Source organism: Antechinus flavipes, chromosome 4 (genome assembly GCF_016432865.1).
Source record: "Antechinus flavipes isolate AdamAnt ecotype Samford, QLD, Australia chromosome 4, AdamAnt_v2, whole genome shotgun sequence".
Classification (NCBI taxonomy): domain Eukaryota; kingdom Metazoa; phylum Chordata; class Mammalia; order Dasyuromorphia; family Dasyuridae; genus Antechinus; species Antechinus flavipes.
The window spans coordinates 417,368,924-417,384,382 of record NC_067401.1 but is presented as its reverse complement, the minus strand read 5'-3'; the positions used below and the strand labels follow the sequence as shown (position 1 = coordinate 417,384,382).

The 15,459-nt window shown below is 35.0% G+C and overlaps 1 protein-coding gene across 4 annotated transcripts in view; it reads left to right on the top strand.

Annotated features, from left to right (window-relative positions):
* Positions 1-15,459, top strand: part of RASAL2 (RAS protein activator like 2) — a 328,025-nt gene that overhangs the window by 148,644 nt on the left and 163,922 nt on the right. For all 4 annotated transcript variants that reach the window (XM_051998886.1, XM_051998885.1, XM_051998888.1 and 1 more), the window contains exon 2: positions 8,396-8,523. In XM_051998886.1, the coding sequence (XP_051854846.1) occupies positions 8,396-8,523 (128 nt within the window). The remainder of the gene's footprint in view (positions 1-8,395; positions 8,524-15,459) is intronic.

Here is a 15,459-nt window from a genome sequence, read left to right as displayed (position 1 = left end):
TAACACCATTTTTTAAATTTTTTTTTATTTTTTATTTTTTTAAATAACTTTTTATTGACAGAATCCATGCCACGGTAATTTTTTACAATATTATCCCTTGCACTCACTTCTGTTCCCATTTTTCCCTTCACTACCTCCACCCCTCCCCCAGATGTCAAGCAGTCCTTTACATGTTAAATAGGTTACAGTATATTCTAGATACAATATATGTGTGCAGAACCGAACAGTTCTCTTGTTGCATAGGGAGAATTGGATTCAGAAGCAATTTGTATTGCAAGCAGTTTGTATTCATTTCCCAGTGTTTTTTCTTTGGGTGTAGCTGCTTCTGTCCATCCTTGATCAATTGAAACTGAATTAGCTCTCTTTATCGAAGAGATCCACTTCCATCAGAATACATCAAATAGTATTGTTGTTGAGGTATATAATGATCTCCTGGTTCTGCTTATTTCACTTAGTATCAGTTCATGCAAATCTCACCAGTCCTCTCTGTGTTCATCCTGCTGGTCATTTCTTACAGAACAATAATATTCCATAACATTCATATACCACAATTTACTCAACCATTCTCCAATTGATGGGCATCCATTCATTTTCCAGCTTTTAGCCACTACAAACAGGGCTGCCACAAACATTTTGGACATACAGATCCCTTTCCCTTCTTTAGTATCTCTTTGGGGTATAAGCCCAGTAGAAACACTGCTGGATCAAAGGGTATGCACAGTTTGATAACTTTTTGAGCATAGTTCCAAATTGCTCTCCAGAATGGCTGGATGTATCCACAATTCCACCAACAATGCATCAGTGTCCCTGTTTTCCCACATGCCCTCCAACATTCCACATCATCTTTCCCTGTCATTCTAGCCAATCTGACAGGTGTATAGTGGTATCTCAGAGTTGTCTTAATTTGTATTTCTCTGATTAATAATGATTTGGAGCATATTTTCATATGTCTATAAATAATTTTAATTTCTTCGTCTGAGAATTGTCTGTTCATATCCTTTGACCATTTATCAATTGGAGAATGGCTTGATTTCTTATAAATTAAAGTCAATTCTCTATATATTTTGGAAATGAGGCCTTTATCAGAACCTTTGACTATAAAAATGTTTTCCCGGTTTATTGTTTCCCTTCTAATCTTGTCTGCATTAGTTTTGTTTGTAAAAAAAAAAAAAAAAAAAAAAAAAAAAACCTTTTTAATTTGATGTAATCAAAATTTTCTATTTTGTGGTCAATAGTGATCTCTAGTTCTTCTTTGGTCATAAATTCCTTCCCCTTCCACAGGTCTGAGAGGTAAACTATCCTATGCTCTTCCAATTTATTTATAATCTCATTCTTTATGCCTAGGTCATGAACCCATTTTGACCTTATCTTGGCATACCGTGTTAAGTGTGGGTCAATGCCTAGTTTCTGCCATACTCATTTCCAATTTTCCCAGCAATTTTTGTCAAATAATGCATTCTTATCTGGTCTCCATTGTTTTTTTTTTTTTTAAAGAAAAACAAATAAAACAGAACAAAAAACCTCTTTCATTTCAGAATTTTCTTAAAGTTCTCTCTCCACTCTTATTGCCAAACTTCCTACAATCTACATGTCTTGTTTTAATCTCTACTCAGCTAATCCAGACTTTGGACCATATCCCTGTTCTTTCCAAGGTTGCCAATAGATTTTTTTAACTGCTAACTTGTTATCCTTTTTTATTTGTCTTTATTCTTTTATCATTCTGCATCTTTTGACACTTTTGAAGACCATATCTTGTGATAGACTCTGCTTTTCTGGCTCTGTCTCTTTCTCTCTCTATCTCTGTCTCTTTCTTTCTCTCTCTGTCTATGTCTCTCTCTATGTGTCTCTGTCTCTCTTCTTTAGAACAGTACTGTATATATGCTACTATGCTCTGGAGATTATACAGGAGAATAGATAGGACTTTAGATAAGATTGACTGGCTTTTTAAGTTGAGAAGACCTCATATATCAGAAAGGTCTGAAAAAAAAGATATAGATTTGGGTTTAGAGTTTAGGCTTGGAGTCAGAAAGGTCTAGGGAAAAAAAAGATATAGAGTTGGATTTAGAGAAGACGTCATATGCTAGCAGCCCAGCTGTTCAATTAAAAGTGATTTAGTGGGGAACTTTTAAGACCAAAGCGCACTAGCAGATTCTGCTTAGGACTTTATCAGGAAAGCCAGATAGATTTAATTTATAATCTTTATTTTATCATTGTTCTCATAATGACAAGGCAACTTTGTATCCCGGGAGTCTCTGCTTTAGATGGGTTTTGCTTTTTGAATCATTACTTATTGCCCAAGCAGAATTCTAATGCAGTTTTTGTTTACAAAGTTTGAATAGCATACGACTGTATTCTATGTAGTGGTTTACATAATAAGTAGGGTCTACTGCTGTAGAAGTTCTCTACCCTGAATTTCATGGAAGGAGGCTACTAATGTTTTGCTGCTTAGGTTATGCTCAGAAGTTTTCTATTCAGCTTAATTACAGTGGGCAGTACAGTTCACATGTCTAACTTACACATGGGAGTTAGTCATTCAAATGAAATCTTGTCTAGACCACAAAACCACTAAATTTATATACAAAGTTGGCACATCCCTTTAAGGTTGCAGGAGTCTGGGCACTTGACCCTGAAAATATGCCTTATGTTGTGGGAGAAATCTAACTAGTGGTTTGAGTAATCTGTTTGAATAGTTTATATGTGCATTTTTAGTAAAACAAACGATGATAGTCTTGCAGGCAAATTAATCAATAAGCACTTCGTAATCTTAATCCTGTATGGTAGGTCCTAAAAAGAGCAATATAAAAGTGAGGTAATTCCAAAGTCGGAGGCCCGACTTTGGAAGTGTCCTCTTTTGTTCCTGAATAAGTAAATGCTTCATGGGGGTATGAGGTAAAAAATTCTGGGGAAGGACATGGTCAAAATCCAAGTTAAAAGTGTTTATAAGAGCAATGATTCAGGCCAGTAAGTGAGTGCCACATCAGGAGACAATAAACATATTAGGTGTGCCTATGTTGCTGTCTGATTCAATCCTTTCTTTTCCAAACTTGTAATTTTTTTTCTTTTTAGAGAAGTTGTTTGAGTCCTTTACCCTCTCTTTCTTTCATTACCTGTCTCAAACATCTATCCCAGAAATCAATTCTGCTGTATTGCCTTGAGGCTCGATTATATCAGTAAGAGCATGGTTCAGATTGATGTTTAATAAATTATGTTCAGACCCAATATCTTTTCCCTCTAAGTATTATGAAGAATTTGAATTCCATTGAGCAACTTAAAATGAAATCATCATAAAATTCAAGTTGAGTAGCAGAAAAACATTGAAATTTTGAAGAATCAATATTAAGAAGAAATAGCTACAAAAATTCCCCTATGTCTTTATCGACTTTCTTTTATTTCGAAATGTAATTCAAAATGATACCTATTGAGGTTTTGATTTCTATGCACTTGTACTGTTCTGATTAAATAGATTTCATTGATATTTGTTGAACAAATTCAATTTGGGATGGCTTGGGAAGTTTGTTTTGCTTTGTTGGTAGAAGGAGGGAAAGGTGAGAATCTAAATAACTATAGTAACAATAGAAAAGAGTCCATCAAGTAAAAATCTAAGATATTCTCTAAAAATAGGTTACATTATTTAACATATACTTGAACATATTTAACATGTATTGGTCTACCTGCCATCTAGGGGAGGGGGTGGGGGGGAAGGAGGGGAAAAGTTGGAATAGAAGGTTTTGCAAGCTTGGGTCAATGCTGAAAAATTACCCATGCATATGTTTTGTAAATAAAAATCTATAATAATAATAATAAAAGAATATAGTGGTAGACAAAATAATTTTAAAAAATAATAATAGGTTACATTTATATAGTATTTTAAAAGCTTACAAAATATTTTATATATTTTATTTGATCTCCACAACAGTTTTACAGATGGAAAAAATTCATGAGGATGAGAGAGGCTGTATCTTGCTAGTATCTCAGGTGGGATCTGCACTGAGATAGTCTTGTCTCCAAATCCAGTACTCTATCCATTCTTCCACATCCATTGGCCACATATACAAATGCTAAAATGGAAATGTGTTGTCATGGGTTTGGGAGTGCCCTATAGTGATTAAAATCACAGCCTAAATAGACCTGCTCATCCTGGGAAATTCTTATTCATATCATTTGCCACAGAAGTTCCATTCAACAGACTAGACACTTCCAGATTTCTCCTGATATCACAAGGGTACCACTGGAGCATACACTTGTATCTGGCTTCCTCATGCTCACCATAAACGAGTGAGATTCAGTGGGGATAAATATTAAAGTCTTATACTCAGAAACCAAGAAATCAACTAGACAAGTATAATAAATATGAAGAACACAGAGATGTTCAGATGACAGTGGTGTCAGAAAACATTTGGAGGTTTTAATGGCCTGCAGACTTGATGTGAGGCAGCAATCTCATATACAGCCCAAAAAAAGCTAAGGGGAGTTTGGGTTTCATTAAGAAGGACACACGAAAGTGACAACCCCACTGTACTTTTCTTACCTTAGCTCGTATAGATTTTTGCTTTCAGTTCTAGGTGCCAGGCGAATTAAGCATATCAATGCAAAAATTATAATTTTACTTTAAAGTTTTCAACTTACTATTTGCTTTATGAACAAAAAAGATGCACTGTGTCCATTGAAGCAGTTTCATTTTATAAGATAGTCTTAAATTCTGATCCTTCTAGTGTTAAGAACATTGATAAGTTGGAGAATGTCTAGATGAGGGCAAAGTGGTGAGAGCCCGCAAATTTGTGACATTTCAAGATCTCTTGAAAGAACTGAGGAAATTTAGCATGGTCTTACATATTGTAGCCATTTAATAAATGCTTAGTCTCTTCTTCCATCTTCTTGTTGTCTTTAAGAAATATTGAAGATTTTAACATATGAATGAGAGAAATCCTATTAGAAGAAACTCTTTAAGACAATGTTTGCTCTGTTGAATCAAATGCTTTTTCATATTCAAACAGTAAGATGGGAAAATCTGCTTATTTCCTACAAATATCTTCAAAGATGCCTTTGATTTGTGAATAGATATTCTCCATTAAGGACTCCTGAGAATAAGGAGTTCATTGAGAATTCTGAAGTTAACAGAAAGAAGGCAAGAATGAAAAAGAAATTCATTGATTCAGTAGAACAGCTCCTAGAGATGAGTTCTGAAGGATAAGAAATTTAAAGTTTAAAAATTCACATCAGGAAATATTTATTTAAACTAGTAACCATATGTATACAAATGCAAACATATATCAACTATATCTACTTATGATTCAGTTTATTTTTTCATTGTTGTTTTTATTAAACTTTACTGCCTACTTGAGTGTTTTAAGTTTTCTATTACTGTACTCTAAATTATTCCCAGTGGTAGCAACCACAAATAGTAATGAATAATACATTATAAATAAGTCTGTCTCCCAAGAGCTAAAATGAAGTGATTCCAGTGTTTAAAAATATTCATACATATATTTATATATGTAATCATCAAAGTCTTAAAACTTAATGGATTGTGTATGTCTAATGATTTTTTTCCCAGTTGAAATCATTTTACCTGGAAGTGATATCTCAAAAGAATAGTTGTGGGAGACCCTTTGTGGTCTTTGTGGTCTTTCTATCTAAGGTTGGAATGTCCACTATAATGTTAAATTACATATCACAAACAGGATGTTTTTGGCCGGTATATATTGTTTTTGAGGTTTTTCTGCCCTCTAGTGGCACTGTAATATGTTTGGTTAAGTTTTATCAAAGTTTATCAAAACTTATGAAAACTTTATGAAAGTTTATCAAAATGATAAAATCATGAAATTTCAAACTTAGAAGGCCATTAAGACCAATCAGCATAGGCAAAAACAGTTCAGAAAACTTTGTTCTGATAAAGATCATGATCTTTATCTCATCTTTTGCCATATTGGGGAGTTTAGCAATTCTTGTTGACCATTACTTTAACACCTTGACCCATACAATTTCCTGATCTGTTTAATTCAAACAACTTTTCCCATACTACTTCAATCTTATATCAACAGTGTGATTGAATCTTGCGCCTTAGCAAGTGATGAAACTAAATAACATGTAATCATGGAACTCATTCTAAATTTGGAATCAGAGGACCTGGGTTTCAATCTCAGCTCTACCAGTTCCTAGCTCTATAGACCCGAGACAGATATTTAATGTCTTTCATGCTCTGGTTTCTTGTTTGTAAAATAAGAATACTGGATTTGCTGGTCTTAAGGCTTCTTTATTCCTTTAGATCTACAAACTAGATCTAAGAACTTCTGATTTCCAACCATACCCTCTTATTGTTCCACTTCTCCTTCCCTTCTGATTACTTCCTGCCATTCCTAGTCTTGATCCAAGGGTCTTTCCCTTTCGTTTTACTTATTCAGGAACTATATAGAATCTCTTTTGCTAAGGTTCTGTCCTTTATATTTCTTTCTTTGGCAGGTTCATTCACTTCCACTTTCAAAAATCAGATCGAGTCAGTTAAATCTCAAGTTTATATCCCTAGCCCTAAGGTTCATTTTTGCATTTGTAACAGTGCATAGGCTATATCTAGGTGTATATCCCTCCAATACTTGAAACTTTAGCATGACTAGAACAAAGATTATTTTCTCCTACCATCTGCTCTTTCTTTTGAGTTCATTGACACCATCATTTATTCAATTTGCTCTGTTTAAAACAAAATAAAACACTATTTAATCTTTCCCTCTTGCTCATCTCTTATCCAATTGGTATCCAGTTAATTACTGAATTTCAACAACTCTTCCTGTCATTGATTCCCTTATTTGTGTTTCCACTTCTAAGACCTTTATATAAAGTGTTCATTACCACTTGACCAGAACCTCCTGACACTTTTTCCTACATCTCTTTTCTTTTCCTTCTAAACTATTCCCTATTCCTGACTCAGCTTTCTTAGCATAGATTTGCCTAGGTCATTCTTCTTCCAAAGCTTTTTACTGATTCCCCTTTATTCCTGACCAATCTTCAAACACTTTTACTTGACATGTAAGCCATAATTTGGTATAATTCTACTTCTCTGACTTTATCTCATACCAGCACCTTCCACTTACACTATTTTCTCTAGACAGACTGGAGTACATACTATCCTTGTAAACATGTCCTACAGTGTTCTACACCCTTGACTTTGCACGTATGCTCCCTATGCCTGTTATACCTATCTCTATTCCAAGTGCTGAAAACCTGTCTGTCCTTATAATATTAATAGTTCACATTTATTTTTAGCACCATAGGCTCACAAAGCACTTTCTTACAAAAGTATTATTAGCCTCTTTTTACAGGTGGGGAAGCCAACTTAGAGACTAATTAAGTTTCCCCAAAGTCACAAAGCTATTAAGTGAAGAGTTGGCATTTGAATGCTGATCTTCCGAATCAAGGTCCAGAGCTATTGCTATTATTTTATGAAGTCTCTAACACTACTCAGCTCAAATGCTCGTCTGATTCCTCTGGTCCCTTCACTGGTTCCCTTGGACCATACATACTATTTGCACTGTTATTTTGTATTATTAGAGCTATTGAAGTTGGTACCTTCTCCCTGCTGGTTTGCAATAGTTTAAAGTGTTTGTTGAATTGAATTGAACTGAACAGTCTATCACTATCCTACTTTGTGGTACCTTCCTTCAAATATAAGAGTTCTAAATGGCATAAGAACTTTTTTTTTTCTATCATAGATTCCTTTCGGTCAGATGAATCTATGGATCTCTTCTCAGAATAATGTTTTTAAATAGATAAGATTACAAAAAAAAGTAATTATCTTGATTACCAAAATATTTTTAAAAATTTAAAAAAAAAAAAGTTTATGGATCTCAGATATGGCACCTACAAGGTACCAGGCTAAAGACTTTATAAATATTGTGGCAGGGGAGTGCTATTATTAACCACATTTTAAATTTAGGAAACTGAGACAGACATGCCTAGGGTTCCACAGCTATTAAGTGTATGAGGCTCTATTTAAACTCAGGTACTTCTGACACCAGGCATACCTTCTATTTTAATTCCTAATCTGTTTTATCTTAATTTTATTTTTTTTAACTTTGAATGTTGTCTGATTTAATTTAAGTGAGTAATTTTTTTTTCATTTTGGTACAATGAGAAAAAAGTATACAAGATGAATCTGTTTCCATCTGCTTCTCTGCAGCTCACATCTGAGTCCAAGATTGCTCCCTAGATTTGCTACCTTGTACAGATTACCTGCATATTTTAAAGAGTTTCAAGAAACAACAAATAAAGTTTACTCTTTCAACTTTTAATATTTAGAAATACTTTCTTAAATATTTTGTTTTGATAGAGAATCTTATAATGATGGCTAATTAGACACACTAACAAGCTGTCATGCCTTTTATTTTTTCATTTTCTTATACAGATGTGAAAGGGCCACCCACTCACCGTCTGTCATGTGGCCAGTCACCCTACACTGAAACAACAACATGGGAGCGGAAGTATTGCATACTAACAGATAGCCAGTTGGTGTTGCTCAACAAAGAGAAGGAGGTGAGATGGGTGTTACTGAGGGGAGACACTTCTCATTCCTGAGATAAACAACATAAGTTTTGTTTACAATTTGGAAAAAATTGGGGGAGTTCTGAAGTATATACCACAAAGAACCTGCCACTACTTCTAATACAATAATGAGCTAGTGAAGTTACTGGAGAATCAACCCAATAAAATGGTGAGAAATTTGGATCAGAGAACAGCAGAATTAGACAGACTTTAAAAAATTGACTTGGGCACCACCTTAATTATGTCTTTAATTATGCCCTACAGATGTACTTTGATAGATCTTCTTCCCCAGAAATTTCTTACTCTGATTTCTTCACTGATTTTACATGGAGCCTATGATATTATAGTAAGCACAAATTAATAATACTCAACAATCATTTCTATATCCTAAGACTCTTCACAAGGAGAGGACCTGGTGGAAGGGATTCTCCTTGATTAAGTAAAGAAGGTAGAGAAAGTAATAATGTCTGAATTGTAGCCAAAAATAGAATAACCCTAAAAATTAAAGTTAATATTTTAGAAATAATTTTGGGTGGGGAGAAGGAAGAGCAAAAAACTGGTAATTTATTGCATGATACATAACATGCTTTAACAAAAAGGAAACCAACTTCTTTGTCAGTGTTAAATATTAGTACATGTACTTTTTTGCTACTGATTATTTTCCTTGAAAATCTTTTTTTCTGATGGTTGGGGATTGTTTTTGTCTAAAATGGGTAAACATTTTATCTTTACCTCCATCTTTTAGAATCCCTACCTTCAAGACTCAAATACCATCTTCTATGACAGCTACCAACTACCTTCAAATACCATCTTTCAGGAGACTTTTCTCAGTCTCCCTAATTACTTGAGTTTTTCTTCCTAGGGTTACTTTCATTCTAATCTGTATATTCATAGTCACAGGACTATGAAAACTTGTACATTTACATATGTACATACATATATATTGCCACTCCAGTAGAATGTTAGTTTCTTGAGATCAGGGACTGCTTTTGTATCCCCAGTGCTTGTAGATAGTAAGCACTTAATAAATGTTTATTGTTTGAATCTTTCCTTACTATACAAATACTTTTCAAGGCAGATAAATTCTGTGAGAGAAGATTCCTGATTGAGATTTTTCATAAACAACTCTCCTCCTTTTCCCCCCACCTGATTTATTTATTTATTTTTGGGGTGGGGGGAGAGGAGAAACTCTTTAATTTCCCATCTTTATTTTATTTACATTATCACTAATACTTTCTTATTCAAACATTCATGCAGCTGGGTTTTTTGTACCATGCAGTCCTACAGCAAATATTCTGAATGAATATTGGTCAAAACGGTTCTGATTATTGCCTGTTGCAGTTGAGGAGAGAGGTTTAAGTAGATTTAGAAATATATAGTTATAATACCATATCTTGATTTTAACCAAACTGGTCTAGTGGAAAATACACTGGATAACTTAAGTTGATTTGGGTAATTTAAGTTCAAATATTGGCCTTTTTACTTATTGCCTGTGAACTTGGATCATTTCTTCCACTTGTTTGGGCCTCAGTTTCCTTCTATCAAATGTAGGTTTTTGGCTAGTCTTTTTCATCTATAAATAATATGTTCTAATTTATATCATAGTGCTTATTCCTTTAGCTTTTTCATTTTATCAGAGCTGCTAATAATATACAGTACTTTTTTCTGCCCTACTTAATGTTTCCTGTAGGAGATGCTATAATAATTTGCCTAAAGACTTGAACTGAAGAAGAAACAAAAAAGGTGATAATACAGATTCTTAGAAAATTTGATCCCTAAGTATTTGAAACTGACTATATTTTATTCAATTAGAGATCAAATTAGTATCATAGATTTAAATCTGACAGATCTTAGGGGCCATCTATTTCTCATTCCTTCTTTTTAGAGATGAGGAGATTGAGGTCCCCAAGAATAAATGACATTCCCATGATCAGACAGATAGAAAGTAGTGGAGGTTCAATTTGAACTGCTTCTTCTGATTCCAAATCCATTGTTTTTTTGTTTTTTTTCCATTATATCACATTAAAGACTTTCCTTTTATGTAGTTAAGTGACTTCAGGTATTGGACATTCCTAGTATACAATTAAATGGTCTCTAATCACATTTCCCCAAGGTGTTTCTTTACTATAAATTTGGGGAAGATTCCTTTTTCTTACTTTCTCCCCTTATTTTGTGCTATGTTGTTGATACCAAAGATAAGTGGGGAAGTGCTTAGAGAGAACTTAATAAAGCTTAGTAAATTCATTTAACCCCATGAGCTATGCCCTGGGCTACTAAAAGAACTAACATGCTTATATAAAAGGAGATGTGCCATAAAATTTGAAATCCATAAAAATATGCATTTTTTTTAAAAGATGGTGGGGATAGGAGGGACTCTAGATTCTAGACTCGTAGGCTTGACTTGTATTCCATGCTGAATTCTGGAATGCATTATTAAAGGTATAGCTTGTTAATATTTGAGAAGGGGGAGAACTAATCACTAAAAGGTAGTCAGGAATGTCAGGTGAATCTAATTTTTTTTAAATATAGCAACATAAAATCATAAGACTTAAAAGTTATAAGAAACCTTGAGGACCATGAAGTCTAAATCACTTATTTTATAAGCTGAGGAAATAAGCCATGGAAGTTGAAGTGGTCTGGTACATAGAATGAAGGAAAGAAAAGAAAAACCAAAGATATGCCAGGCCCTGTGCTAAGCATTTGGGGAGGGAGGGAGGATAAGTCAGTTGGAGTTAAGTGACTGCCCAAGGTCACATAGCTAGGAAGAGTTAAGAGGCTGGATTCAAATTCAGGTCTTCCTGAATTCAGGGTCAGTGCTCTATCCACTTCACCACCTAGAGGCCCCTATGCTAAGCATTTTTTTTATAAGTAGTATTTCATTATCTTAACAATTCTGGGAGGTAGATATTTTTATTAATCACCTTTTTCAGTTGAGGAAACTGAAACAAGAAATTATACAACTGGGGACTTAGGGATGACTAGTAAGTGTGTTGGGTCATATTTGAACTCAGGTCTTCCTGATTATAGTCTCAGTGCTGGATCCACTGACCCACCTAGCTGTGAAGCAGAATTGGCTTCCTAAACTGGTAGACAAAATGATGTCTGTCCTCATTACCAAAGGGGAGTGAAATCAGTGAAGTTCAATTTTTAAAAGGGCCTATTAAGTCCCTATTATCATTTGGTCACCTATCCTGGACACAGAGAATACAGAAGCAAAAAGGAAACATTTCCAACTTTAAGGAGGTTACATAATTCAAAATACAAATGAGAAAATACCAAGTCATCTGGGGGTGGCAGAATCAAGGAGGGCATCGGATTGGAAGTTGATTTGATTTGGTGCTATTTGAACTTCAGCTTGGAAAGAGATCTCAGGAAATTGTCATATCCCCAAACACCTTTCTTCAGTGGCTTGGAGAGTATATTTTTCAAATTTTCACATGACATGAAACTGAGAAAAATAACTGACACATTAGGGAACAGAGTGAGGATCCAGGAAAACTCTCAAGAGTTGAAATGGACAACTTGCAAGATGAATTTTAAAAATAATTCTAGCAGTACAAGATAAGGAAAGGGCTAGCTAGATAAGAGTTAATCTGCCAAAACCCTCAGATAATTTTCAGATTATAATCATTATAAGGGAACAATGTGACAAAATAGCCAAGAAAAGGATTATGTTCCTGGGCTGTATGAAGTGACTCCAGAAAGAGAGAGAAGAGAACACTGCTATTTTCTGTATTGGTCAGACCTCATCTGGATCAGGTTCATTTTTGGCCATCATGTTTTTGGAGAGCCCTAGATGGCCTGAGTGCATCTAGAGATGAGCTACTAAGATAAGGAGAGTAAAAAACATGTGATACAAAAATTAATTGTAGAAAATTGGTTTTCTTAGCTCAGAGAAGAGAAGTCTTAAGGATGATCTAATGGCTATAGTTCAGTACTTGGGAAGGAGGATGCAGTTGTCCTGTTGACCCTTCAAGGATGCAGAGCTCTGATTCAAAGGATCTTTGATGGAAGAAAAAGAGTCTGACCATCATCAGGGTGTTCCCAAAGTGAGATGGGTTGCCTAAGGAAGTAGCATTTTTCTCCTTAGGAGCACTCTTCATGTCTTTGGCTAGAAACTACTTCTCAGGTATGCTATAAGAAAAGGGAAAGGAAAGGTCTAAACATTCATATGGTACCTACTGTGTGCCAGACACTATGCTGAATGCTTTTACTGATACCTTATTGATCCTCATTCCCATCCTGTGAAGTTGATGCTTTTTTAAAACTCTATTTTGTAATTGAAGAGACTAAGGTAAACAGTTTAAGTTGTAGAGGTTGATCTTGTTACACAAATGATCTCTAAAGTTCCCTTTAATTCTGTGTTTCTGTAGCTTGGGAATAGAAGTCTGAATGTCCTCCAATTTGGCTTTAAAATAAGAACATATAAGAACATCTCAAATACACTTTACCCAAGTGATAAAAGTGAATTGGAAAAAAAGTTGAATGCACTGACACAGAAGGGTACATTCTGCCCTTTCCATATTTGGAAAAGTGGGTTAAGTCTCTTGGCAAAGCTGTATTTTGTAAAGCCCATCACTGCAGCTGCTTCTGGAATGACAAGTTTAGTGTTCTGATAATTTTATAAAAATCCTGTCTGAATTCCTCTAGGCTTACAGGAAATGATAAAAATCCATTATGTACAAAGCTTCCAGGGAGATGCTATTAGATCTTTCCCTCCCACCTACCTGTGGATATCATCAGAAACAGATAGCTCTCAGATTTTGTTTTTACAAGATTCAACTAAAGAGTTAAAAACTTTCCAACACAAATGGTCTAACAACTGTTTTAAGTCCTAATCAAGTAATCATGGGGTGCTTATTACTGCGTTAGATCAATTAAGAGGGTTCTGTGAGGATTTAAAAACGAATCTTTAACTAGGCATATTGTTGGAATGTGGGAGGATTATATTAGTCTGTAGCACCACTCCGGTATTAAGTCAGTATGTGGCATCTTTTAATGCTCTCTTACCCTGCATGTTTCCTGTTAGAAATGGAAAAAGTCTGTTTGGGATGTATACATGGGAGGAGTGTTAAATACACCAATTATCAATTTGTGAATACAGTAGAAGAATAGATCCAGGCAGCATACATAAAGAAGAGCCTGCCAAGATTATCACCTTGAGAAATGACTCATTGGCTTAACGAATGAGCCAAATAGACACTGCCCATGTGTGATAGAATATGCTTCATTGCTTGAATGCCAGCAAAGGCCCCAGCTGGCTTGGCACCATCCCAGTCCAAAGAGAGTGTGAGGGTTGAGGTGGTGAGGGGGAGTGTTGAGATTTCTGGATCTTACTTTCTTTTTGAAAGATAAAAGGGATGTTTGGCCAATCAGATTAGAGTTAAAAGAATTAGAAGGAATGAAGTATCTGGCAGGGACCAGCCAATTTAAAAAGGCAAAAGAAACTTGAATTTTTGAATTTCTCTCCCCTGGCTTTATAGCCGCAGGTCATTTTGACAAGGATAAATTTGATTCATTTTCTATTAATATAACCTCTGCTTCTGTTTGGAATTTTCTAACTGCTATTTAGGAAACTCCTGCTGAAAATAAACTGACCCTCATCCTATTACATCCATAGAAAACAATAATTGATATTTGGAATATCCATCTTGCTTTGAAGGACAGTGTTTATACTTAGATGAAACTCTAAACATAGTAGGCAATCTTCATGTTCCTTTTTTCTTCTTAAAATGGCTGATTCCTGATTAACTGTAGGTGGATACAGTCAGGAGGTTCACATTTAACTTTTTCACATTGCCTCCTGGAGACCCTGACCCTCTCTCTAAAACCCCAAGCATGTAGGTAGGTAGGAGATATCCTGGGCACTAGGTTGGGTGGATTGTCTCTCCCTGATACATCTGTCTCTTTCCTTTTTCCTTTATTATTGCATTGTCTGAAGGTCATTTCACCCAGGCATGGGTGGTTCTTTGTGACTAAGGTCTGGATATACCTGGATTCTCCAGAGTTCTTGTCCTATTCTTACCTCTCTGGTGATTATGATTTGTGTGTATTTGTTTCCTCTCTTCCCTTATCTCCCTAGTCATATTCCCCAGGTATCTCAGGTTAGACTTGATGCTTTCCTTTGTGTGAGCTATAACATAGATATATTGGTTTTAGCTTACACCAGCTGTCTTTCTTTTTTGGGGAAATAATCTGTTTTTTAAAAAAGCTGCAGTGCACTCTTGATACTCAAAATCACCTATTGAATTCTAGAAATTCTCTTCTCTCTTATCTTCTCTTGACCTACTTTTCCCACTGCCTGATTTCTGAAGGCATTTTTTGTCCTCATCATGGCCCCTGGTGCATTAATCCCTTCCTGATCTACCAGCCTATGAACCCTGTTTTTACTTCTCTTGTCTTACTTTAAAAAAATAGAATTTGCAAAGAACTGATTTCAAAGGACTATGAAATATAGGTGTACAGGAACAATGAGATGTTTTCAAGAATGAGATTCTGAAGATGCCAAAGAAAAAACTTGATGAGTAGAAAAAGCACATAGTTGCACAAAGAGATGGATGTGGATGCAGAAGGAACTCATTGGCTAGTCCTGATTTTAAAAAGATATAAAAAGATAGGAACAAAGACTTATAACATGACTTATATGAAAATGTCACAGTTCTATAAGAACTTTGTCTGTAGCTTTAGATTACCAATTAAACAAAGTTGGTGAAGGGCAACAAAAGTTTTGTTTGTTTTTAGCTATTTGGGGCAAAAATGAAACATCCTAAAAGGAACAGTGCACATAGAGTGATGATGATGGCTGACAGATAGAAGGGAGACCTACTCAAGTGTTATTTTACTTTTTTTTTTATTTCTGTAACAAATAAAGAATAACATTTGGGTTTTAAAAGTTCAGGACAAGATCGTATCCTTAAAAGGGCATTG